The sequence below is a fragment of the Dioszegia hungarica genome (genome assembly GCF_025882075.1).
Source record: "Dioszegia hungarica strain PDD-24b-2 chromosome Unknown MKK02contig_8, whole genome shotgun sequence".
In the NCBI taxonomy this organism is placed as follows: domain Eukaryota; kingdom Fungi; phylum Basidiomycota; class Tremellomycetes; order Tremellales; family Bulleribasidiaceae; genus Dioszegia; species Dioszegia hungarica.
This window is the reverse complement of record NW_026515770.1, coordinates 2,801,152-2,824,744: the sequence shown is the minus strand read 5'-3', so window position 1 is coordinate 2,824,744 and position 23,593 is coordinate 2,801,152. Positions and strand designations below refer to the sequence as shown.

The 23,593-nt window shown below is 57.6% G+C and overlaps 14 protein-coding genes across 14 annotated transcripts; 5 read left to right on the top strand and 9 right to left on the bottom strand.

Annotated features, from left to right (window-relative positions):
* Window positions 1-119: 119 nt before the first annotated feature.
* On the top strand, window positions 120-1,337 carry MKK02DRAFT_37004 (uncharacterized protein; the record flags this gene model as incomplete). The annotated part of the gene is made up of 4 exons (XM_053089539.1): window positions 120-804; window positions 850-973; window positions 1,019-1,266; window positions 1,318-1,337. The coding sequence occupies 4 exons, from the start codon at window positions 120-122 to the stop codon at window positions 1,335-1,337; spliced, it is 1,077 nt and encodes a 358-aa protein (XP_052945872.1).
* Window positions 1,338-2,058: 721 nt separating this feature from the next.
* On the bottom strand, window positions 2,059-3,446 carry MKK02DRAFT_44795 (small GTPase superfamily; the record flags this gene model as incomplete). The annotated part of the gene is made up of 9 exons (XM_053093088.1): window positions 2,059-2,216; window positions 2,302-2,427; window positions 2,486-2,537; window positions 2,593-2,702; window positions 2,970-3,041; window positions 3,095-3,105; window positions 3,161-3,179; window positions 3,239-3,266; window positions 3,435-3,446. 9 exons carry the CDS (start codon window positions 3,444-3,446, stop codon window positions 2,059-2,061), a joined length of 588 nt encoding a protein of 195 aa, XP_052945871.1.
* A 232-nt stretch (window positions 3,447-3,678) lies between these two features.
* On the top strand, window positions 3,679-4,180 carry MKK02DRAFT_44794 (uncharacterized protein; the record flags this gene model as incomplete). The annotated part of the gene is made up of 3 exons (XM_053093087.1): window positions 3,679-3,813; window positions 3,901-4,099; window positions 4,149-4,180. 3 exons carry the CDS (start codon window positions 3,679-3,681, stop codon window positions 4,178-4,180), a joined length of 366 nt encoding a protein of 121 aa, XP_052945870.1.
* Window positions 4,181-4,402: 222 nt separating this feature from the next.
* MKK02DRAFT_44793 (uncharacterized protein) lies at window positions 4,403-6,189 on the bottom strand (the record flags this gene model as incomplete). Its single annotated transcript, XM_053093086.1, has 6 exons — window positions 4,403-4,799; window positions 4,844-4,903; window positions 4,948-5,022; window positions 5,068-5,291; window positions 5,334-5,540; window positions 5,587-6,189. 6 exons carry the CDS (start codon window positions 6,187-6,189, stop codon window positions 4,403-4,405), a joined length of 1,566 nt encoding a protein of 521 aa, XP_052945869.1.
* Window positions 6,190-7,244: 1,055 nt separating this feature from the next.
* On the top strand, window positions 7,245-7,799 carry MKK02DRAFT_4795 (mitochondrial distribution and morphology family 33; the record flags this gene model as incomplete). The annotated part of the gene is made up of 1 exon (XM_053093668.1): window positions 7,245-7,799. A coding segment is annotated over one exon (555 nt), but the record flags the coding sequence as incomplete, so codon positions are not given.
* A 382-nt stretch (window positions 7,800-8,181) lies between these two features.
* MKK02DRAFT_44791 (uncharacterized protein) lies at window positions 8,182-9,679 on the bottom strand (the record flags this gene model as incomplete). Its single annotated transcript, XM_053093085.1, has 9 exons — window positions 8,182-8,359; window positions 8,399-8,839; window positions 8,876-9,087; window positions 9,144-9,150; window positions 9,193-9,257; window positions 9,309-9,383; window positions 9,445-9,482; window positions 9,548-9,561; window positions 9,612-9,679. The coding sequence occupies 9 exons, from the start codon at window positions 9,677-9,679 to the stop codon at window positions 8,182-8,184; spliced, it is 1,098 nt and encodes a 365-aa protein (XP_052945867.1).
* A 510-nt stretch (window positions 9,680-10,189) lies between these two features.
* MKK02DRAFT_44790 (uncharacterized protein) lies at window positions 10,190-11,704 on the bottom strand (the record flags this gene model as incomplete). Its single annotated transcript, XM_053093084.1, has 8 exons — window positions 10,190-10,367; window positions 10,421-10,882; window positions 10,936-11,098; window positions 11,178-11,209; window positions 11,262-11,326; window positions 11,506-11,531; window positions 11,575-11,588; window positions 11,637-11,704. 8 exons carry the CDS (start codon window positions 11,702-11,704, stop codon window positions 10,190-10,192), a joined length of 1,008 nt encoding a protein of 335 aa, XP_052945866.1.
* A 496-nt stretch (window positions 11,705-12,200) lies between these two features.
* On the bottom strand, window positions 12,201-12,651 carry MKK02DRAFT_44789 (uncharacterized protein; the record flags this gene model as incomplete). The annotated part of the gene is made up of 4 exons (XM_053093083.1): window positions 12,201-12,272; window positions 12,412-12,432; window positions 12,483-12,542; window positions 12,589-12,651. 4 exons carry the CDS (start codon window positions 12,649-12,651, stop codon window positions 12,201-12,203), a joined length of 216 nt encoding a protein of 71 aa, XP_052945865.1.
* Window positions 12,652-12,971: 320 nt separating this feature from the next.
* MKK02DRAFT_33364 (putative Prephenate dehydrogenase) lies at window positions 12,972-14,637 on the top strand (the record flags this gene model as incomplete). Its single annotated transcript, XM_053088705.1, has 7 exons — window positions 12,972-13,052; window positions 13,097-13,143; window positions 13,188-13,506; window positions 13,555-13,706; window positions 13,749-14,260; window positions 14,306-14,485; window positions 14,531-14,637. The coding sequence occupies 7 exons, from the start codon at window positions 12,972-12,974 to the stop codon at window positions 14,635-14,637; spliced, it is 1,398 nt and encodes a 465-aa protein (XP_052945864.1).
* Window positions 14,638-14,932: 295 nt separating this feature from the next.
* Window positions 14,933-16,748, bottom strand: MKK02DRAFT_44787 (uncharacterized protein; the record flags this gene model as incomplete). Its single annotated transcript, XM_053093082.1, has 6 exons — window positions 14,933-15,019; window positions 15,078-15,299; window positions 15,353-15,530; window positions 15,594-15,678; window positions 15,729-16,602; window positions 16,713-16,748. The coding sequence occupies 6 exons, from the start codon at window positions 16,746-16,748 to the stop codon at window positions 14,933-14,935; spliced, it is 1,482 nt and encodes a 493-aa protein (XP_052945863.1).
* Window positions 16,749-17,283: 535 nt separating this feature from the next.
* MKK02DRAFT_26867 (uncharacterized protein) lies at window positions 17,284-18,294 on the top strand (the record flags this gene model as incomplete). The annotated part of the gene is made up of 1 exon (XM_053087265.1): window positions 17,284-18,294. One exon carries the CDS (start codon window positions 17,284-17,286, stop codon window positions 18,292-18,294), a length of 1,011 nt encoding a protein of 336 aa, XP_052945862.1.
* Window positions 18,295-18,442: 148 nt separating this feature from the next.
* Window positions 18,443-19,245, bottom strand: MKK02DRAFT_44785 (uncharacterized protein; the record flags this gene model as incomplete). The annotated part of the gene is made up of 4 exons (XM_053093081.1): window positions 18,443-18,580; window positions 18,626-18,767; window positions 18,814-19,150; window positions 19,197-19,245. 4 exons carry the CDS (start codon window positions 19,243-19,245, stop codon window positions 18,443-18,445), a joined length of 666 nt encoding a protein of 221 aa, XP_052945861.1.
* An 823-nt stretch (window positions 19,246-20,068) lies between these two features.
* On the bottom strand, window positions 20,069-21,833 carry MKK02DRAFT_44784 (transmembrane amino acid transporter protein-domain-containing protein; the record flags this gene model as incomplete). Its single annotated transcript, XM_053093080.1, has 8 exons — window positions 20,069-20,117; window positions 20,164-20,355; window positions 20,410-20,445; window positions 20,492-20,890; window positions 20,924-21,248; window positions 21,293-21,359; window positions 21,414-21,493; window positions 21,539-21,833. The coding sequence occupies 8 exons, from the start codon at window positions 21,831-21,833 to the stop codon at window positions 20,069-20,071; spliced, it is 1,443 nt and encodes a 480-aa protein (XP_052945860.1).
* A 968-nt stretch (window positions 21,834-22,801) lies between these two features.
* Window positions 22,802-23,571, bottom strand: MKK02DRAFT_26943 (uncharacterized protein; the record flags this gene model as incomplete). The annotated part of the gene is made up of 4 exons (XM_053087279.1): window positions 22,802-22,893; window positions 22,958-23,127; window positions 23,181-23,325; window positions 23,361-23,571. The coding sequence occupies 4 exons, from the start codon at window positions 23,569-23,571 to the stop codon at window positions 22,802-22,804; spliced, it is 618 nt and encodes a 205-aa protein (XP_052945859.1).
* Window positions 23,572-23,593: the final 22 nt, after the last annotated feature.

Here is a 23,593-nt window from a genome sequence, read left to right as displayed (position 1 = left end):
CAAAAAGGGCAGGCTCCCTTTCGTACTCTCTCCATCAACCTTCCCAACACACACCTTACCGCTTGATCGACTCCAACAACCCCCCACGCTCTTTTGCAACCCACACTCACTCGCCCACCATGTTCTTCCTCGTCGCCCTCCTCCCTTTCCTCGCCCTCGCCTCGGCCGCCCACAACCCGCCCCACCTTCGGCACCGTCGTCTCGCCCACTCTATCCAGATGCGCGAGGAGACACCCAACGGCGCCAAACTCGCTCGGGCTGACGCGGGTCACGCTGATGCGCTCCGGGTCATCAAGCGCACCGTTGTCAAGCGCGGTCAGACTTGTCGTCCGAGGCAAAAAGCGGCCCAGGCGGTCGTCGCTCCCTCCCCTTCGGCCTCGTCAGCCGTCGCATCCTCATCGGCCGCTGCAGCGTCCCCTACCATCGAAAACCAAAACTACATCGCGCAGCACTCGTCCGCCGCGGCTCCGTGGCACTCGCCGGCCGCTCCCCCTCCCGCTCCCCCAAAGCCCAGCCCACCGGCGCCCCCACCCCAGCAGGGCGGTGGTGGAGGCGGCGGCGGCGTTGGTCAGAACTGGGGCACTCTGCAGGTCAACGACGGCAAGTGCGGTTGGTGCAACTCGAACGGTGATCAGCCGAACGGGTCTCAGGACTGGCTCAACTGCGGTCTCAACTCTGGCGGATGGACCCCTCCTCACGTCACCGTCGATCAGCTCATCACCAAGGAGCTCGACGCCCACGGTGTCTTTGCCCCTTGCGCGCAGTACTTTGATCTGTTCAGGCAGTACGGAGGCGAATTCCACAGTAAGCCTTGAAAATTTGCTTCCGTCGATTTTTGCTTATAACCAGTCCCACCTATCATGCTTGCTTCCTTCGCTATACAAGAGTCAACTTGCAACCCGGGCGTTACTGGTGGTGGAGGGGAGGCGGGTATGATGCAGATTGCTCCCCCAAACTGCGAGGCTGGCAACAAGTAAGTATCCCTTCCTTTGTGTTTGGGCCGCTACTGACCCTTCAGCTGCTGGGACCTTCACTACAATGTCCGCCGGGGCGCTCAGCTCTTCCGCCAGATGCTAGATGCGAACGGGGGCAACGTTCTAGCCTCGATAGGTGCCTATAATGGCTGGAGGAAGGGCATGACAGTCGACGATGCGACTCGCGCAAGGTGGACCGGCAACTGTCGCAACCAGAACAACCTCGACTATTTGACACAGTTCCTGAATGCTTGGGTATTGGGCAAGGACGGCCACTCCGTTGGGTCCTACTGTAAGTCCTCTACGTCCCAAATCGATATCTGGCCCAAAACTGACTTGGTAGGGAACCTCAAAGACTGTTAAACGACTTTTACGACCTTGGGAGCCTCGGTCCCGCTAGACTGGCTCTAGTTTACGCTCTTCCCTTCCCTTCTACGTCTTTCTCTTCTCTTTCTTATCTTTGGCTTGGCGGGTCACTCGCCAAACTGTCTTTATAGGTCGCGCACACCGGATGGATTAGTCAACGTCAAGTTCAAGCTTTAGGGTCGGCGTACTTCAATCTGACCTCAAGCACTCACTACGATGACTCAGTACTCATCCGCCGCAAGCCAACATCCATTGGGCTGGACAAGACAGAAGATACGGGGGCGATAGGATATGTCATCTGAGGACGAAGGCGGGCGGGCGGGCGCGGAGAGAAGGTGGGATTGGGGGGAAGTTACGTTGCCATTGCGGGTCATTGGGCGCAGGAGTTACGGGAGATTGAGGTTAGGGATGGCGAGTCAAGGAGCGAGGGGTTGCTTGGTATCTCATGGAGCTGAGTGAGATGAGATGAGAGAACGGATTAGCTCGACGGAGACAATGGGCCGGGTTGAAACGTTGACATTTGGAGCGGGTGTTGGGGATTGAGGCTCGACTTTTCTCCGTCTCCATTTCACCTCAGCCGCTCCCTCTGCACACCAAACTCAGTTTGCGCAGAGACAGCTTCAGGCGGAGGATTCAGGCAGATGAAACTCTGCTTGCTCGCATCGCACATTATACGCAAATACATGTTGATGACAATTGATTGATGAGATTGATTCCATTACAGAATGATGCAAGATCTACCCTTCAGTCTGCTCGCCATTGCCCCTACTCCACCGCCCCCGCCTCCCCCACTCCCCTTTGCTCTGCTCCCCATAGCCACCCGGGCGGCTTCGTATATCGCCTCTTGAACTCCCCTATTGTGCTTTGCTGAGCATTCTGTCGATCAGCCCAGTCCCCAAGTGCGAGTAGGGGCATGTAGCCGGGGTGGATTGGGGTGGAGGGGAGAGGAGAAGAGACGTACCCAGATACCGTACCGCCCGTATTGTCCTCGCTACAGATAACCCATCTTCATACGTCACAGGCTGCAACGATCGCCTAGCCAGCTTTTCTCGAACCGCTGGATCTTCCCGCAGATCGCATTTCAAGGCTGATCAGTCAGCTCGAACTCCAATCCTATGCCATCTCACGGAGCTTAGCGAGCTTACCAATGAGGATGATCTTCACGCCAGGGCAATTCTCAGCCAATTCCTCGACCCACTGTGACTATCAGCTATGACGCTCGCCTAAAGTCATCGCGATGCACGAAGCTGACCTTTGTAGATGCGTTCTCTAGTGATGTGGGCGAGTCGATAGAGAAGCAGAGCAGGACGACGTGCGTGTCGGCGTAGGAGAGGGACCGGAGGCGGTCGAATTCTTCTTGGCCTGCAGATGTCAGCTAGGTCTAGATTACGCTTCTTTGCTCGTGCACAGCACGACTGTCCCATGTCGTCTGGCTTATGCCTCTTGGACACCTTGACTCCCCCACTTGCTCTTGTCCGGAACGCCCGGCCTGACCCCCGCTGCACGAGCCAGGTTCGGGGACGCTCGCTGCGGCCCTTTCCCCTCGTCGGTACACGCAGCAGCTACCTCCGTCCGCCCAGCCCATTCGAACCGCCTTCTGAAGTAACCAAGGATGGACAGTAAGCTCACCTGCTGTATCCCACAGACTCAACTCGACTTGCTCATCATCCACCTCGAGTAGCTCGACATAGTTCTCGAAGACTGCGAGCTCAGCTTGACCCTTTGTCTCCCCAAGCTTGGATATGCTGGCGTACCGGTAGGCTCACTATCTCATCAGTATGTATCCACGAGGTGACAATGACCACAACAGAGCAGCTCACTAGGAAGTAGGGAAGTAGCCTCGACCGTCAGCTGTAACTCTTGTGCGTTCGTGCAGATTCCGGCTGGGCACGACCCACCTTTCGTAAAGACAGTCAGTAGTGAAGTCTACACCACCATCAGCTCCTTCCCTATCCCTTCTACAAAGAAGCAGGGACCCACCTTCCCACAAGCTCCATCACCTATAACCACCAATTTGCGCGAAAGCTGTACCCCTCATCAGCGCTTCGGCCCTTGGATTTGCTTCTCAAGTTTCGAGCTTGACGCGAGACGTACGGGCTTCCCCATGACCCGCGCATGCAGTCCAGGATATGCCCCAGTGCTTCTTGTCCTCTGCGGGAGGTATGCTCAGCTATTGCAGGCGAGCTGGGCGCCAGATGAGCAGGGTGAGAAGGGGCAGGTGAATTGGATTGTTTGTGTACCAGTTCAAGGTCCAACTGAAATTCGCCACCCAACTCAAGTCAACTCCACCGCCGGTACCGCTCCCTTTCATCCATACATCTACCTCCTTACTTGCATCATGTCCTCATCTACCAAACCAGCCTACGTCTCTTCATCTGGAAGCCTCGGGGAACGCCCCTTGGCTGTCCGTATCTCGGACACCGTGGCAGATGCCGGGTCGCTCGCGTATCTCTTCTTTGAGACTTTACTGAGCGTACGTCCGGCCTTCCCCTTCCCCTTCCCCTTGTCCCCACTTCGGAATCTCTTGGAATCTAAAGCTCATGCGGACGCTGATGTGTAGCCCATCCTGAACCCCGCGTCCTGGACGAACCCCTCAGCTACCGGCTCAAGCGTTACTAGGGGGCGAAACGACGGGAACTCGGGGTCAGGGCGGTCCCTTGGCGGAGGGGGCGGCGGGGGTGGTGGGAGTGGAGGGGGCGGTGGTGGAAGGGGCGGAGGAGGGGGTTTCATGTCGATGGGAGATCTTCGAGGTGGTGGAAGTAGGTCTTTCGCTCAGATATGACTGGCATACTCAAGCTGACGGAGTAGCGGTGGATGGCTGCCGGTCGACTTGCGGATGAGCCCAAACCTCACTTGGTGACTTTGAGCCACCTTCGTACCAGTCTGGTCATTCTCACAGCCATGTAACGTTGTATAGCCTGGACGTTTACGATCTTCCTGACTCGCCTCATCTACTTGAGATCATGCATCGAGCAGACCTACTACCCGCACTACGTTATTCCTAGACATTCCCATGCGCTCGGCGCCGGGATATTTCATTCTGATTCGTGAGACGTATTATTCTAACCCCTCCAGAAGATGGCGCGCTTGCGCGGAGTGGGGATGGCATCGCCGGCGGTGATGGTGACCGCGGCAGCCGAGGAGGAGGACGAGACCGAAGCGGACTCTGACGAAGCCGCAGCAGCAGCGGACTCGGAAGCCGACGCCGAGGCTGAGGCGGAAGCCGGGGCCTCAAAGGCGGAGAAGGAGGAGGCTCCGAACGCGGAGTAGGACGAGGCGCTGGCGGACGATGCGGACGCGGTGGCCGAGGCGGACCAGGAGGACGCGCTGGCGAGGAGGGCTCCGCCGATGCTGGATGCCTCCGAGGCGGATGCGGATGCGGATGACGCGGACGCGGAGACGGAGGACGACAGGCTAGCGCTGACTGCGGCTGCAGATGCGGACGAGACGGATGCGCTTCTGATGGTCAGTTTTGATCGAAGCGTGAGTCGCAAGGAACTGACGAGGCGCTGGCGGTCGAGGTAGCACTGGCAGACGCGGCAGAGACGCTGGAGGCAGATGCGCTATCTATCAGCTCTTGCCCTGACAGTGTGAAGAAATGACTCACCTCATAGCAGCCGACAACGAGCTGGAGAGGGAACCGGATGCCGAAGAAGTCACAGCGGCCTTCTGGGCAGTAGAGCTGGAAGTCAGCTCAATCCCAAGCTCTGCTTTGGAATCAACTCACTTGGTCTGCTCCTCCTCCTCATCTTCCTCGCAGTCCTCATCGTCATAGTACTCCTCGTCCTCGGCCTGGGGCGCGGGCTTGGTGTTGGCGTCTGCTGGGGCGGGCTTAGTGTTGGCGTCAGACGGGGCGGGCTGGACAGCAGAGGGAGACGGCTTGGCCGCGCCCAGGGCAAGGGGGCCAGCGGGCGCGGGGGTGTAGTCGTCCTCTTCCTCGTCGCACCAGGGCTAACGATCAGCTCAGCCCAAAGAGATAAAGCGAGGACTTACGAGGCTCTCATCATCATCGTCCTCGGCGGGCTGGGGAGCAGCGGGCTGGGGAGAGGACTGCTGTTGTTGTTGAGGCTGGGCAGCGGGCGCGGGGGCATTGCCGTTGTTGCCGTTGTTGGCCTGCTGAGGCGCGGCAGCCTGAGCCTGACCGGTAGAGCCGGGAGCGGACGGTGCGGTGACGGTGACGGTCACATAGACAGTGGTCGCCTGGAGTGTCAGCTGCTACCCCAAAGACGACTCAGGCAAGACTCACTCCGGCACATCCAGCATCCTGAGCAGCACCTGGCTGGACCGGAGCAGGAGTCGCGGCGGGGGCCTGGGAGGGAACACCCGCAACGACCGACCCGCTGGGCTGGACCGCGGCGTTCTGGTACTCGGGCTTGGCCTGAGCGGGCGCGGCGGGCGAAGGAGAGGGCGACGGAGTGGGCGCAGCTGGTGCTGGGGCAGCCTCGTCCTCCTCATCCTCGCAATCCTCAAGGTCCTCGTCGTCAACCTCCGGGACAGCGGCGTGGACGTTGCTAGGGAGGGGCATAGAGATAGCCGAGGAGATCATGGACGCCTGGAGAGAGGTGGACGCCGAAGCCGAAGCCGAAAAGGTCATGGACGCCGAGACCGAAGAGGACGTCGCGTTGGATGCCAAACCAGCAGCATCATCATCCTCGCAATCCCCCTCATCATCCTCCCCTTCTACTTCAACGTCGCAGTCATATTCAAGTCCGTCAGTCGCGTTGGTAGCGGTCGTAACATTGGCATTGGTGATCGTGACGTTGTCTGCTCGCGGAGCAAACGAGGTGGATGCGGCGGCGTGGAGGGAGAGCGAGAGAGTCGCAAGGACCAGCGTTGCGGTGAATTTCATTTTGGCGATTGTGGGGCGAGGGTGGCGATGGGTTGAGCGATGGGGTGATGTGAGCCGGTGTAAAGCATGTAAAGACTGATGTGTTGAGAAAAAGAGTGTGATGTGGCGTCAAGTCGTGGATGAGCGCCGAGGAACAGAGACAGACAGAGACAGAGAAGAGAGAGTGGTTGAACGAAGGATGAAGGACAAGATCAAAAGAGCCCAAAAGGTATAGCCAGTAGCAAAGTAAAAGGGGGCCTTTGCGCTTAATTCCCAAGCTGTCCTTGTCAACAAGGAGTACCCTTCTCTAAGCGCGTTTCATCTCGTCGCCAAGGGGAAACCTCCGATCCATAAGGTTTGCCCCCGTCGCCCTTCCCATCGTGGGCTTGGCCTGTTGTTATGTTTTGATCTCCTGCAGGGTGTCTCTTTGAGCCTCTCTATACTGACTGTATTGGATGTAGGTCATGATCCACGCATGCAAGCTCGCCTGATGGGCAAGTACAGGGCTGTGGACACGGTGTTCTGATGCTGCTTCGACGCTAGGGAAAGGAGGGTGTCAACAAGGACACACAGACCTTACCGTTACCCCCCTCGTTTCAGGTTCAGAAATTCAGGAACAGCTCGCGCCGAGAATGACCGTGACGCGATCAGCCGGGCCGAGATGACGGCAGCCGATGCGCCACGCCTAACTGACCTGCGTCCATGTGCCTAGCCTGGTCTGCAAGCCTACTGCCAGTGAAAGAAGTCACTTCCTCTGTCTCTCTGCTTTTGCTCTGTCACTACAGACTCGGCCCTGGTAGATAATGTTCGCCCTCGGTGTGCGCGGCGTAGCATCCACCAGCTCACAACGATTCCGGCCCCTCTGCCCAAAATGTCACCTTCCCTTCCCCACCTCCCCCTTCCGACCTCTCCCCTTCGCACTCCATCTCGCACATCACCGCTCTTACTCGACGCCCCCTCGGGAGCAAGTCCAGCGCTACCTTGAGCAAGCTCGCCTCTCTATCCAAGCGGCTATTCGTACCCTTCGCGAGCATCAAGGGAAGCTCGCAGTGTCCCTCGGGACTCGAGTAGACGGGCTGGGGAGTCGATTGAACCATGTGACGGGATACGAGGATATAGATCGGCTCAAGGCAGCTGTCGTCGCGACTGGTGAGTCTACATCAACGACAGAGCTAATGATAGAGCAGCAACTCACCTCGGCTCGTGACGCCGCCAAAGCTCTGAAACACGCATACGACCAGGCAGTCACTACTCGTGCTTCTGCCCAACGCTCCGTCAATTCCCTCCTCGAACGCAAGGACCGATGGTCAGACTCGGACGTCGCAGACTTCACCTCCCTCATCCGTTCCGACCACGCCTCCAATGCTGCCGTCGCCCAAACCTCGGCCCAGCTCAACGCGGCGGAAGCGGACGTCGATCGGCTCTTTTCGGAATTGACCAAAACCATCCTGACGCGGTATCACGAGGAACAGATCTGGAGCGACAAGATCCGCTCCTTTTCGTCCTGGGCGAATCTGGTGGGGCTGGCGGTGAATCTGGTGGTGTTTGTGGGGGCGATTGCGTTTGTTGAGCCGTGGAAGAGGAGAAAGTTGGCCGAGGGGCTGGAGGGGCGGATGGCGGGCATGATGGAGAGTGTGCAAAAGCAGATCGAGGCGCTGGCGGGCGAGGTGGGGGAGAGGAATCTGTCGGGGCGAGCGGCGTCTCTGCCACTCCAGCCGGAAGCTTTCGACCAGCCACCATTGGCACCGACCGAGATCGCGATACCCCCGGTCCACGCGGTCCAACCCTCGGCCTCAACATCCCCATACGACTACACGCAGTATCTCAATGCCGGTCTCAACCGGTGCTATCACTATCTCGGCGGCGCCGACCACCCCATCTCTGTCGAGCCAGTCTACCTCGCAAGCGTATCGGGTCTCGCACTAGGCGCAGCAATCACTTACATACTACGATGAAACAGCACTGCTGCCTCGGTCTCGCACTCAGGGTACTGAATTTGTCTACTGACACAGCTCACATCCGCGCCCAAGAAGAGTCAGGCCGCGCATACGGCTCCTGCCCATCCGCATCATACTCTTCCACCTCTTCCACCTCCCTCCGCCACTTTCGATGACGGTACCACCACAGCGCCGAGACGGTGGCGAGGATAAGAACTATCGTGCCTGCTATCGAGACGCCGATGATCAGTCCTCTAGAGGATTAGCAACTAGGTCGTGCTGATTGTACTCACTTGTTCGGGCCGGACCCGGATCCCTCAGTTCCCGCTAAGCCCGGAGTGGCGGTTCCGGTGGGGACGGTCGATGGTTCGCCTGACTTGGTTACAGTGAACGTCGTTGTCAGCGTTGAGCTGCCGAGCGCGCTTGAGCTTGACTCAGAGATGTCCGCAGAGGAGAGTGCGATCGAGCTGGAGGTGGGAAAGGCGCCATCTGACATGGAGAGCGAAGTAGACGAAGAGCTTGAAGCCAGGGCAGGCGCGGAAGAGCGGTCTGAAGAGTCAGATGGGAAGGCCGACGATGCCGCGGAAGAAGACGCGGCGGGCTTGCTGGTGATCGCGGATGTTGAGCTGGAGCTTGATAGCGCCGAGACCGCAGACGGAACCGCAGCAGATGAAGCTGCCGCGGCAGAAGAGGCAGGCGGTACAGGCTGAGCGCCCCCAGGATTCGCATTACGTCTAGTCATCAGCTACCCGGCTGGACGAAAGACTCACATGACACCGCTAACAGCGACAAAGTCCACATCAAGCCAAATCAACCCAGGCTGATCAGGCGCATCCCGATTCCCTTCGTTCGTTATCCGCAACGCGTGATCGCCCTGCGCCAGGGTCGAGGTGGCGAACAGGACTTGCTGGAAGATGTTGGGGTTGGCGAGGCCGGAGAAGTACTGTGGGGGCGCAGAGTCTATGATGATACTGTAGATGCCCTGGCGTATCAGATCCCGGCCGAGGCGAACGCTCGAGCGCGACTGTTGGGACTCACATGACTGCTGATGAGCATGCAGCATATGTATTACTGTACGATTACTCACTTGTCCCTCCTGGCGCCGTAGATGGCGATGTCTGCTCCAACCCACTTGACCTCCATAAAGTCCGCCTGAGTACCGTCAGGATGCGGTAGCGCTGGTATGGTGGCGCATGTACTCACTTTCGCATTGCTCGCGTGCCTTTCAGAGTCGAGATCAGTCACTCGTACGCCGAATGCCAGGGCATGAATCGCGGTCTAGCTTACATGGTCTACCAAGCTGTCAGCTACCGCCACGTTGAACGAACACCAGGCCTACCTTGTTGTAGTACTGCTCAATAGGTCCACGAGGACCCGCTGCTGAATCAGTACGATATTGTATTCATAGCAGACCTGACGATGGGTCTGCACTGGGTACTGACAATTATCCTCGATCCTAAGCTGCTTCAGCAGGTTACCCGGAGCGAAAGCAGAGCGGATACTGACCATGTCTTGGGATCGTTACCGTTCCCCCAGAACAGATGTGGGTCGGTATCATCAATTACAGTAGCCATCGCGCACTACTACAATGAACAGGATATTGACAAAGGTGAGTACAGGTCACAGACAGGCTAGTTCGGAGCGATACCTGCCCTAGATGATCCACTCTCATCGTCTGATGTTGTCGAGAGAAACGACCGCTTTGCGGCCCTTTGATTGAAGGCATGAGGGAGGTAGGTGGTGGTATCCTTCTGACCCAAAATGTTCCCAGCTGTTTCAGACGGTAAAGGGCTCACTTTGACGAGTTGCACGATCTGTGATTACCTCCTTCGATCATCTGCTACACGTCCCGTCGAAGAGACGCAACACAGGGTTCTCATAAACTCATATGCTAGTCCGCAAAAGTGAGGTCGAGCATCAATAGCCAGTGATAACTATCGCCTACGTTAACGTTAAGACTGATGTACACCCGGGCGCACTCCAACCAATGTGCAGAGAGAGAGGAAGCAGCACAGCTGCATGATCTGTATTTAACCTGATAGTCCATAAATTAATTCCTCACCCCCTGGTCATATGCGCCTCGTTCACATCCGCGCCCAAGACGAGTTTGGCCGATCGTACGGGTTCCCCGTCTCGTACATGTCTGGCTCTTCCGCCTCCCTCCGCCTCTTCCGGCGGCGATGCCACCACAGACCGACGACTGTGCCGATGATGAGGACAGCGAGGACGATAACCGTGCTGGATATAGCAACGACCGTCGTCCTTCCAAGTGTCAGCCTGATCCCTCTGGGCGGACAGGGCATGACTAGACGTACTTGTTCGTTCCCGATGCTGCACCCTCGGAATCTGGCCCGCTGGTCCCGGACGGTGTGGACGGCTGGCCGCTCGTCTTAATTGTGACAGTTGTAGTGCTCGATATGGAGACGGACCCGGGACTGACCGATACGGACGCACTCTGGAAGCTTGATGGCAGAAGTAGCGAGACGGAGGCGGAGAATTGGCCGCCGGAGTTGGTAGATGCTGAGGACACTGAGGCGGAGGCGGAGGAGGCCGAGCTCGCGGAGGAGGAGATCGCCGAGGAGCTCGATATTGATGACGAGAGGGAAGTCGACGTGGAGCTAGAGGACGAAGCGACGGCGGCTGAGCTAGGAGATGGCCTGGGAGGTGTCGATACGGGCGTACTGCTAGATTGTGGCGGAGGGGCTGATGCCGCCGAAGAAGGCGCTGGAGCAGACTGTGCGGTAGTCGGTTGTGGTGCGCCAGGTATCGCATTCCGACTACGAACAGTCAGCACAAGTACCTATCATTTGCGTTCCATAGTCGGACTCACACAGAACCGTCGAATGCGATAAAGTCTACGTCCAGCCAAACTCGAGAGGCGCTTTCAGCCGGGTTACGACCATTCTCATTCGTGAGTCGCAGCATATGGTCGCCCTGTGCCAGGCCGGACGTGGCGTACAGGACCTGCTGGAAGGTATCGGGATCGGCGAATCCTGAAAAGTATTGCGGAGTGCTTGAGTCGACAGAAACGCCATATATACCCTGTTCGGATCAGTATGGCACTCATATTACCGTGGAGACATGACGGAGCGGCACGCACATGACTATGCGGCATCAGCTGTAGCTCACATCGACTTCAAATCGGCGTAGACTCACTTCCATCGTCGGGCGCCATAGACGGCGATATCCCCTCCGTTCCACCTGATCTCCATAAAGTCGGCCTTTTGAGCGTCAGCCGATGCTCCGTTCGTAGATCAAGGCAGGCTTTTACATTATTGATGGAGGCCTTCCTGGATAAGGTCAGTAACATTCGGATCCACAGCATGGGCAGGATGAAGCTCACATGGTCTGGTAGATCGTCAGCTTTCAGTACCCTAGGGTAAAATTGGAAAGCACTCACCCTCATGAATGTCTTATCAAGTCGATCTGGAGTGTCAGTTCAGTCCTGTCAACGCATGATGGGACCCACCATTGCCTGAGCTCCTGGTGTTCATCAGTATGAGCGTTTTCTGTGGATGTCACTGAACTCACCAGTTAATCTGGACATTCCCGTTGCCCCAGTACAGGTTCGGATCGGTATCGTCAATCACCGTCACCATCTTGAAGCTCTTTCACAGATCCTAGACCGCCGGTGGAATGAGCGCAAGTCGGCAGGCCGCGAAGTCCCGGTCTAGCAAGAGCAAGCCGCACCGCTCCGGCCCTACCCTCCTTTCTTCCCGATGAGGAGGCGGCGTATGGCAAGCAATGCCTGATTGAGAAGGCGAGCGATACGATTTGTCTGAATGAATAGACAGGTAGCTACTGATGTGGTCGGGTCGGGATGTGAGGTGAGTGAAAGGTAAGCGGAGATGAGAGGACCTGACCTGGATGAACAGGAAATGAAACGGCGACCCGTCCCTCTCCACCCATCCTACCCCTCAGCATCTCAGACACCTATCAGAAAGGGTGTAGCCACCCTGGGCCCCTCCTCGGATTGACTCCTTTGTATCGCCGGAGGTCCCGCCGCAAAGGGAGTCCATCTTGATCAGGATGCGGGCCGAGCGATTAATCGATACATTTGGGCACTTTATCTGGCATCTGAGACTCTAGCAGATGCTATGAAGGCATCGAGCCGTTCGCGTTCGGTGGTGGGAACTGCCCGCCAGCAGCCTCAAACTGGAATCGTTCCTGCTTGATCAGCCCAGCCACCTCCAACATCAAGGTCCAGGGAAAGGCAGGGGCAATGAGGGGTCAGGTCAAGGAGGTCCTGGGTGGACTGCCTTTGGCATGTAGCAAGGAGAGCAGGTGATGGGACCCTCGGACTCACTTGCTCAAGCTTATGCGTTTCCTAAATGGATCAGCTGCACTCCAAGATCACAAGGATCGAGGTCGACTCACTTCTCTTCTTCTCATCGCTCGGACTGAGAATCCCTGGGCGATGAGGAGACCACCATAGCCCTGCCTATGTCAGCATGTGTAACTTCAAATGACACTGAAGACTTACGCAGGCTGCTAGCGATGTCAAGACTGCGCCTCGCTGCAGGATGTCGGGTAGGGTAAGGGGCATGATCGGGAAGATGGGCGTCGGTCGGGTACAAGAGTCGAGGGATTTCAATATGATGTTTCGATGCCGGACGAGCTAGGAGCGCAGTCAGAGAACGTCTCGTTGTGCTACTAGCGTAGAGTGGTGTTTGAGTCTAGGATAGTAGATGGACGATACAGACCGCATGTCGATGGCATTGATCGCCTTGCCCACCTTGCCACCACGCACGGATGTGCGACTCAAGCGAAATGTTGACAAGCTGAGAACAGGTGAAAGGTCAGTACAATTTCTACCTCATCTCTGGCTCAGAACAACAGGCTAGCTCAACCCCGCGGCCCCTCAGAATGATTTCAGAATCCCAAGGAAGCGGGAGCCGCGCCAATGGAGCCGTCAAACCCGTCATAGGCATCATAGGGATGGGCGATGTGAGCTCCTCCTCCCGCTGCTCATGCTCCCTGCTAATTGACAGATGGGAAGGATGTACGCACGGCGTCTGCACGCTGGAGGAGCAGGAATGTACGCTCAAGTCTCCGACCGCACTGCGTCCCGCTGACAAGCAGGATATACGTCTGCGACCTGCCCGAAAAGTACTCGGCGCTCCAGGAGGAATTCGCAGATACTGGCATCATCGCTCTTCCGGACGGTCACGCCGTGTCCCGCTTGTCGGACTTTATCGTCTACTCTGTCGAGGCGGCACATATCGGCGCCTGCGTGAAGGAGTATGGGCCGAGTACGAAGGTCGGCGCGACAGTAGCGGGTCAGACGAGCGTCAAGGCGCCAGAGAAACAGGCGTTCGAAACGTACCTCCCGCAAGATTGTGCGGTGGTCAGTCTGCATAGTCTGCACGGGCCGGGAGTGACCACGGAGGGGCAGCCTTTAGTGAGTCTCGAGTCAGGAAGTTCATCGGCCGTTGAGCTGACAAGGGAGATCATCATACATCATCGAGGACCGAAAGACCGCGTGACCATGGTCGAGGATATCTTCCGGTGTTTCAAGTCCCGCTACGTCTACTTGAGCTACGAAGAGCACGACATGGTCACTGCCAACACGCAAGCTGTGACCCATGCTGCTTTCCTGAGGTGAGCACCCACCTCCCAATCTGAGCCTCAGCTGATCAGCAGTATGGGAACAGCATGGCACAAGTCCTCCGCCTACCCCTGGGAGACTACGCGCTACGTCTCCGGCGTCGAAGTCGTCAAAGTCAATATCACCCTCCGTATCTACTCTGCCAAGTGGCACGTCTACGCCGGTCTCGCCATCCTCAACCCAGCCGCCCAGGCTCAGATCCAGCAATACGCCCGATCCGCCAGTGAGCTGTTCAAGCTCATGGTGCAGAACAAGGGGGATGAGCTGGGCGAGCGGGTCTGGGGCGCAAGAGAGAAAGTATTTGGGTGGACAAGGGACCAGGAGGGTGGAGGGGAAGGGGAGGGAAGGAGAGGTCCGATCTTGCTCAGTGAGGATGTACTGGATCAGTTCAGTCTAGGCAAGGCGGGCGGGGCGGAGAAGGAACGAGAGAGGAGCAGCAACTCGCATCTCAGCTTGTTGGCTATGGTGGATTGTTGGGCGAAGCTGGGGATAAGGCCATACGAGCACTTGGACGTGGCTGGGACCCCAGTCTTCATGCTCTGGATAGGTAAGTCCCCTGTATTTGTTGAGCAGGAGTCCGGCTGACCCCCAGGCGTCGCAGAGTATCTCTTCAGATCACCTGCTCTTCTTACATCCTCCATACAGGCCGCCCTCTCGGACAGGATACATCGGCCAGATGATATCGAGTTTGTCGTCGCAGCGAGGGGTTGGTCAGAATGTGTGACATTTGGGAACTTTGATCTGTACCGAACGAGGTTTGAGGAGACTGCTGGTAAGTCCTGCCATCATCCTTTCGTAGAGCATGGCTGATCTGTAGCGTTCTTTGCGCCGAGATTCGAAGAAGCGACAAAGCTGGGGTCGAAGATGATCAAGGTGATACAGGACGCGCAGCGGGCGAAGACGGAAACGTCAGAAGCACAATGAGAATTGGGGAAAAACAGCAATTGCAGGATGCACCTCCTCTACATCTATAGTACAAACGTCGATGCGTATACACTGGTATCTCCGGCCGCGTGATGACCTTCCTAGCGATAGATGATACAAAGATGATGAGGTGATAGCTCGCGGAATCCTATGTGGCGGTTTGTCCGAGCTGAGCCAGTATTGTGGTCGGGGACTCAAGCCGACGCTGGGCGCCGAGTGGCCAGCCGGCGTCGGTGGTAGCCGGCGTCGGTGGTATAGATGGCGGATACAGGCAGATGAAGCGCTTGTCTCGTTCTCAAGATTCACCCCGTGCCTCCTTCTTCGCCCGCGATTTTGACTTGATCAACTCGAGTCGATCCTTGTACTTGATGACATTCGCTTTCTGGAGCCAGCTATCAGCATGATTCGCCCGTATTGAAGAACAAGGGAGGCGGACGTACCTGCTTCTCATTGTCCGTCTTGAGACTCTTGACTTCTTCCTCCAGCGCGCCGATCCTATGCTTGAGCTTCTCGACGGTTTGAGCATCGTCGCCCTGCTTGGTGGTTGTCGAAGTGCCGACGTGTGTATGCCTAGCCGGAGGAGCAGCGGCGTCGGTGCTGATGCTCGCTGAAAGTATCTGCGACCGCAGAAGGACACTCGTATCCAGTCGAGCCTTCTCCGCCTGCGTGCATCAGTAGACATCCTCCCCGCTATGGCAGATAGGGAGAAACTCACCTCCTTCCTGACGCCTTCCGCGATTGTCCGCAATACAGCCTCCCGCTCCAGACTCCGCTTCTTCAGCTCCTGATTCTCCCTTTCGACCTGTTGATTATGCACAGCCAGAGCATCTAGGGATGCGCGAAGAGACTCGTTCTCGAGTTGTAGCTCTTCGGGCGTTTTAGAGGACGGCGAGCTACCAAATGTCAGCTAACTCCACAGGTAGGCCGGTGAAGTGTAGGTATGGAGGCGGACATACCCCGTACGGCCTGTTCTTGATGACGAGGCCGCTGGCGCTTCAGACGAGACCATACAGTACGAATCGCTCGGTGAGGCGGTGCGATCTTGAACTATCAGCTCTAGCCCGCCTTCGCCGAGCAACACCGATACTCACCAATCTCCATCCCCTTGGCCTTACTCTTAGTCCTCTTTCTCTCCCTCTTCAGCTTCTCGCGCTCTTTCCGGCCCTCGTCAAAGTCTCCATCCTCCCCTTGCCCCATCGCCTCCGATTTTGGACCCAGAGGGACACTAGCGAATGCCACCGGCCTACTAACCACATCCAGGCATTCCTCCAGCATCCCCCAGAACTTGCTAAATGGATCCACCTCCTTCCCTCCTCGTCCGGCCTTACCATCGCCCGCCAGCCCGAGCCCGAAGGTGATGTATGATTCAGCCGGGTCGGGGTCTTCGGACGACGCGGACGAGTAGAGCGGGGAGAGGGTGGGCTGATGGACCGATGTGCTTGTAAGGCTCGGCGCGGCTGGTGTTGAGGTAGTAGCCGGATGTGGTCGTTGGGCAAAAGGTGGGAGGGCTCGAGTACTGTTTCCTACTGCCTGCGTCAAGCTAGGCCGGTGCGCCGACGCTGTCGAAGCAAAGAAAGGGCTGGGAGTGAGACCGATAGCGGCCAGTCCAGCTGGTTCCGTTGGCCGCCGTATTGGTTCTGAGGGCCGTGCATCTCGACCGACACGCCCCGGCGCTGCAGAAGAGCCAGTAGCGCCCGAGGACGAAGGAGCTGGGACCGTTGCTGCTCGACGGAGGATAGGCTGTGCAGACGCAATCCGCCGTTCGAGATCCTTGACCAGCTTCCGGTGCTGTGTAGTGAGGAGCTGGAGAGTCTTGAGCGTTCCTGAATCCACACCGGGCACTGTTGTAGCCTGCGAGAAGAGCTCGGCGGCCTGGCGATAGGCGTCAAGGGCTGACGTGAGGGCAGGTAAGGGTGGCGAGGGGGAGTGCAGGAGTTCTGCAGCTTGGGCAGAGAGGGCGTGCGCCTGAAGGTCAGCGATGACCATCGTCAGTGTGCTGATGGCGGTGTGAGTGGACATATACTGTGCCCAGGTGTCCAATGGGCCGAGAAGGAAGAGTGGCACGATGGACTTACCCTTTGCAGCGATCCAGCCTCGCCGTGCCCGCTCATCTTGGCCAGCGCAAATGTCGCTCGCTTGATTCAGATCTCATCTGAAGTGATGGACCAGTCTTTCCTGAAGATGGTGTCACACGAAGAGCACAGAAGGAAAGATGATTGACGATGTCACAAAGGTACCGGTAGACCTCGGCCTGATAGATCGTCGGCATTTCGGAGCCGAGGAGACCAAGTCCATAAGGAACGCACTGGTCCACCCTTGACATGTACGTCTGTCGTCCGTGGTCCGAAGTAGAATCCTGCAGTCACGAAAGATAGCACCAGTGAGCTAGCTATACTGCCTCGTGACAAGAATATACACTGAAAAGTCCAGCTGCTAAAGATGTTCGACCTCGAGTGGTCCAACCTCCCTCAAATCCTCGCCCTCCTCGTTGGACCCATCCTCTTCACCCGGACCTTGCGCTTCCTCCTCACCTCTCCAGCGCGGGACCATATCGCAGAGCTCTTCCGCACCCGGTCCCAGCGTCATGTGGAGCTCGTCAGGACCCCCACCGAGCGGTTCAGCTCGATGGTCACCGTCTTGATCTCCATGGGTCTGCTGGGGCTGAAGCACCTCGGCCTAGGTCCCAAGCTTGGCAAAGTGCGGTCGGATGGGACGGTCCTGCTCCCGTCTCTGTCCGTCTCTGCACCTCTGCTGATCTCAGAAGCGGACGTTCAGGCCTACCACCGCGCAGTCAAGGCGGACAACACAGCTGCCCCGCTGTTCCTCCTGGCGCCCCTCGCCGCACCCCTCGTACCCTCGCTTATGCTCCTCGCTGCCAATCCCATCAAGCCACTCGGCGCCGTCAACGTGCGCAATACTTTCGTCTTCCACCGGCCAGACTTGCAGAGCGGGCGCAAAGAGGATGGGAAGGATTTACGGGCAGAAGCCAAGATGGGCGGGGAGAAGATGCTGGGGCGGCGGATGAAGCGGGGTGTAGAGTATGATACTCTCATCGAGGTGTTTGAGGCTGGGGATACCGCGTCTCCTGGGCAGAAGCGGCCGATCTTCTCGTTTACATTTACTACGCTCTCACTCGTCCGCCTACCCTCATCGGCGCCCCTCTATGCGGGAGCTGTAGCCTCCGCAAGCATGGAGCCAGCCTGGTACGACGATCCCACTCCGCTCTCCCTCCCCACCTCCTCGACGCCCCTCGGCTGGGCGTCGCTATCGAAAGACTACAACCCCATCCATGTCTCGCCCTTCCTCGCCAGGCTGTTCGGCTTCAAGCGGAACATCGCCCATGGCAATCTGATCGTCGGAATAGTGATGGACCGGGCCACCTCCGTCCCCAGGGCGGATAAGGGGAACCGAGCGAGGGCGGCATTAGGGCGCTTGTGGTCGTCGGACCAGATGAAGCCGAGTTGGCTGGTGGTCGAGTTCAAACGGCCGGTCTTCGTACCTTCCTCGCCAAAGGTCAGGTGGTCCGAGGGCGGGGTGCAGGTGTTTGAGGAGGCGGGCCTTGGCAGAGGGAAGAAAGCGCCGGGACAGGCCGAGAGCGAGATTAGGGTCTTAGTAGACATACGAGCAGGGGAAGGGGTAAATGTCCCCGCGGTATAGGTCCACAATCAGTATACGTCAGCAATGGGAAGCAGTGCGACTTCAATACTGAGATATTCTTTCCACAGAAAACCCTATTAACATGCGTATTATTGTCCTCTCTCTCTCTCTTCCTACTTGCACCTGGCAAGAATCATACGCAGCTCGCTCAAAGGACGTACGCGACACCGGCGGCGATACCGACGAGGCCAGCGACCACAGACTGGAGACCCTGGGGAAGGGCGGCGACGGCCTGGCCGGCAGCGCGGGAGGAGGAGGCGACAGCAGCAACCGAGCTGGAGGCGGACTAACCGTCAGCACTTGCTCGTGGTGGGTATAGCGAAGGGCTCACGTTGATGACGCTGCTGATCGAAGCAAGGGCGCCGGAAGCGGAGCCCGAGACGGACGACGCCGAAGCGGACCTGGATGTCGCAGACGCAGACGCGGTCGCAACGCCCGAGGAACCCGAAGCGCTAGCGGAGCGAGACGCGGAACTGAGAATCAGTGCAGCCCAACAATAAGTTGGGTGGGTCTACTCACCCGGCAGAGAGAGCGGTGCTGCTCACGGCCTGACCGGCCTGGGAGCACGCGCCGGCAAGCTGACCGAGGACGGCGTTGAGGGATGAGACCTCCGAGGACGAGACCCCAGGGGTGTTGCTAAGGACACACTGGAGACAGCCGACAAAGTTGGAGTAGTTGCTCGGCTGGCAGACCGAGAGACAGGTGTTGGTGTCGCCCGAGGTGCACGCCTGGTAGATGTTGAGCGCCGAGGTGCACTGGGACTGGCACGCCTGGGGGATCTGGGCGGGAGTGATCTGGCGCGCAAGGAAGGGGGCGTGCTCGGACCGGGTCATGAGGTTGGAGACCTGGTTGGCGGCTGAGAAGTCAGCGCCGAGACGACCGAGCGGGCCATAGATACTCACAGGCGCTGAGAGCGCCGACGAGGGCGACGAGGGTGGTCTTGCCGAACATTCTGGTATGTCAGCCAATGCGATAGGCTGATGGGAACGAAAGGAGGGCAGTGCTGCTGAGGACGACGCGTTGACACGCTCGGACTCACTTGGTAATGATTGATTGTTTGGTAATTGGTGACTGTGTTGGTAGAGTAAATGAGCGTGGGGGAGTCACGAGGTGGGGGCGAGCTATCTGTCTTTATAGGGTAGAGCGGAAGGATATAGGCTGAGAGGGGGAGAGCGCGACACGGCGCGACGGCGCGGAGACATTCAACGCGGCGCCACCAACAAGCTATGCTTAGTTCAGGGTCACCTTAACCTATCAAACAAAAGGGGGGTCCCACTCTAATCACGTTTCAGCTCACACATCTTACTACTTCAAGCAGTTGCAAGCCTCATCCGCAGCACTATCACACCCTTTGCCTCCGCGCCCCTCGGCTCCGCCTCCGCCTATCCTCCTATTTTATCCTCCTCCATCGCCTCTTCCGCACAGCTCCACTCAGTCTCAATCAGCAACCGGTATAAGGTTCACACGTTCCTGACCCTCTCGACCCTTCGGCGCGGCCCTCGGCCCTCGGCGGCACCGGATCCCGCTTCTATCGCTCCCGGTGGTCTTGGTCGGCAAGATCTGAGACATGCTGCACGCTGCGCACATCGCGGCACCCGAACCGCTTCAGCAACGTCTCGAGTCCACGGCGCATCTGACGTCCAAATCAGCAGGTTGAATGCATGAATCCCAAACTCTTCCCGTGTATAGTGATCAGACCCATGCCCACTTCCCCCTCTCCTGAATGCACGCTACCCTATGTTGAGTAGAAAGATGGTAGATTGTACAACGTTGATTACAAAGCGTTTGAAGCGCAAGTGAAGGCTGTCCGGACGGAGCCGGAACTGACGTTGTCAGCTTGGTCTCGAATGGGGGAACTCCATCACTCACTAAGCCAAGACAATCGCCTGTACACTGGTATATAATCCGGGGCCGAGCATGAAGAGGCCGAGGACGAAGATGAGGATGTTGATCATGGTAAAGGTGATCATCTTGGGGCCGGCGAAGAGGCGCCCCTTGTTGAGGTGGTAGTAGGCGACCGACCAGTAGATGAAGCCGTAGAACGAGTCGAACGCAGCGGACCTGTAGGTCAGCACAGGCCAAGGACATCGAGGACAGCCTTCAGGGCACACTCACATAATGCCCAGGAAGTCGCCCATACTTGGAATGACGCTGATCATCAGCAAGAACTCTCGCACAGCGTGTTGCCCAGACTCACTTTCCAAGGACGAAAGCCAGGACCCAGATGAACACGACGATCCCGGTCCATACGCTCCAGCCGACCAAGCTGTGGCTATGCGCGTGTTTCGAGTTGTTGCCGAGTATCCGCCTGAAGAGGAACTTGCTAGCAACGTTCGAGTAGATGGCGCCAATGACAACGGTAGGAACGAGAACGAACGCAAAGGCCGACTTGCGCGCCCATGGCTCAAGGAGCGATCCGATGGACGGTGCGGTGGAGTACTGGCCCATGTAGTAGTATCCGACCGCAGCGGTGACGGTGAAGAGGATGAGCTGGAGACCGGTGAGGGCGGCAAGCGCCTTGGGGAAGTCCTTGGGCTCCTTCATCTCGGCGATGAATGAGGGGTAAAGGATCTGGCCAATCCACAAGAAGGTGATGCTAAAGTCAGCATTGTCGCCCAGGGTCACTTACTTGAGGACAGCGTTAAGACCATCAACAAAGCCAGGTCCACCGTTGGGTAGTCCGACTGAGGTCTTGACGGGTCCGAGAGTGGGGTAGTTGCCGCCGTAGCCGTAAAGCGGGTTGGCCTCGATACCGGCGTAGACCAAGCTCAGGATGATGGCGATGCCCATGCAGATCGCCGAAACCACCGACATGGTAGAAATGTGGTTGAGAGTGCGTGGGAGTGAGACGAGGATACCGATGATCGCAGAGATTGCCTGGAAGGCGACGGTGCAGATCGACGAGTCGGAGAGGGTGTTGAGGATCTTGGCGCCGGTGAAGACGTGGAAACCGACTGAGAGGTGAGCGATGTGATGACTTGGTGAGCGGGAGACGCACTCAGGAAGATGTTGTTCAGGAGAAGCATGACGGCCGTAGCCTCGAAGGCTATCCGAGGGCACCATGGCTAAGGCATCAGCTTGAGCCGTACTAGGGGGAGCGAGAGGTGGCCAGGACTTACGAAAAGCAGAGCAGCGATGTCGCAGATGTCTCGGACTTCCGGATGTTTCATGCAGAATTGCCAGAGGATGTAGCTGGTGTCTGGAGTGTCAGCTCAGGCCGGACGAGCAGTTTTTTTTTACTTACACCAGGTGATGGCGCCGAGCCCAAAGGTGATGAAGAAGCCGCAGACCCATCCGAGCACACTCCAGCTCCAAGCCAAGGCGAGGATAGCCAAACAAACATACTCGCCGAAGAGGAGCAGTGTCGTCTTTTGCCATGATAGCGTCCTGAACTTGATCTGGTGGTTCTCCTCCTCGAGCCGGAGAGCCTCGAAGGGGTCGACGACAGTGGTGTGGGTCTCGACCTTCTTGCCCTGCTCGTCGTATGTGACCTTGTCAGCGGTCTCAGCCGCCAGATGATCGATTTTTGACCCAAGCATGGTTGTCGATGAAGGGGAGGTGGAAGGGGGGAAAGCCAAGAAGACGCGGATGTCGGTCGCTGCCTATATGGTGGCATTCGATGAAACCAAAACACACGCAGATCAGTGCCGGTCAGTCAGTCTGAGCCTGAGCCGGGACCCGCGGATTGGGTCATAGCTCGTCACCGGAGCGCCGATCTTCTCAGACGCCTGCATCTGACTACCCCGAAGCGATCCCGAAAGCTCTTCTTTCCGCTCTACTGCCTTCTGCATTAGGAAAAAAAGGATCAAAGAGGCAGTCGGCGATGGCGGAGGAATGGCGTGATGGTCGACAAGTCATAGGAGTTAAAAATAGTCCCGCCAAGCCCGGCGATAGCGGAGATAAGATCAGCCATGCGGCAGCGTGGCATCAGCTCAGATAAGCCTTTCCGTTGGGACTGTTTGGCTCCTTGGTTGGGCGCGGCGCATCGACAATCCAATCACTGCGTGACCCATGTACTGCTCCAGCCAGTACTATAGAAGCTGACCGGACTGGATGAGCCTCGAGCTTCTTCCACCACCGCGCCACGCTCGGGAGCAATCCGTCCGTGAGGCCCTGGGCCCTGAGCAACGCCGAACCAGACATGAGCGTGACCTCTTTGACGACTGATCTCTGCACTCACCTTTACACTCAAGGAGCCGTACGGAAGATGACCGAGATCAACAAGGGTCAAAGCGTCACCGCCGAGGTACCTCTGCTTGGACAGGATGCGCTCTTAACCCTCGAAGGGGAAAGGTGCGGGCTCAACAAAGCCTCTCGCTTGTCGGGCTTGGTGATGTGGGTAGTTGCTGCTGCCTCAGATAAGATGGTGGACATGGCAGTTTGCTGCTGCACTAGCGGCGATGGAATCCGGGTGGCACAGGCTGTGTAGAGTTCTAGAGCTGGAAGTCATAAGCAGTGCAAGAACCTATCTATTCCATCTGATTCCATCCAAGATCCTAGCAAACAGCTAGCTACTGTGACCAAGGTCCTTGGTATTGAGCCAAGCAGGATGCGACTCGAGCTCCTTCCACCACCGCGCGACATTTGGGAGCGACCCATCTACGAGGCCAGGGGCGACGCCAAACTTGCTGTCAGCCCCGCTCGTCAACAGCTCATGTATCACTCACCTTAGCAGCGATCGCACCATACGGGAGGTGAGCCAGATCAGCCAGAGTCAAGACATCACCATCGAGGTAATTATGCTTGGACAAGATACGCTCATACCCCTCGAGTTTCTTGGCAAGGACCGCTTTCTGCTTGCGGATGAGCTCGTTTGTGGCAATATCCGCGTGGCTGTCGGTCAGCAAGGTCCAGGGCTGATCAAGGATGAGACGGCTTACTTCGACATTGAGCCTATCTCATGCGCCATAGCGTCCGTCGGACCCATGAATTGGGTAACTTCGTTCTGCGCAGCTTGCTCGTATCGGGCGTAGGCGGCCAAGTCCCCGTCAGCAGTAGGTTGGAGGGGTGACTTGACTCGACTGGCAACATCTGGATGTCAGTGAGGAACCCTGCTGTGAACTCACATCGGATCATGGCTCGCGTCTCAAAGATCTCGACGCCGGTTTCGGTGTCGACGAGATACGGGAGCTGGCCGAAAGGTTGATGCTCCAGCCAGGCAGGGGACTTGAGCTGCGAGAAGTCGGCCTGGTCAATCTTGAAGTCTTGCTCATCAGCTTGCAGGTCCGTCTGATTGAGCTCAATACTAGACTCACCCTTCTGGAGCTCAAGACCCATCGCCAAGAAGGACACAACGACG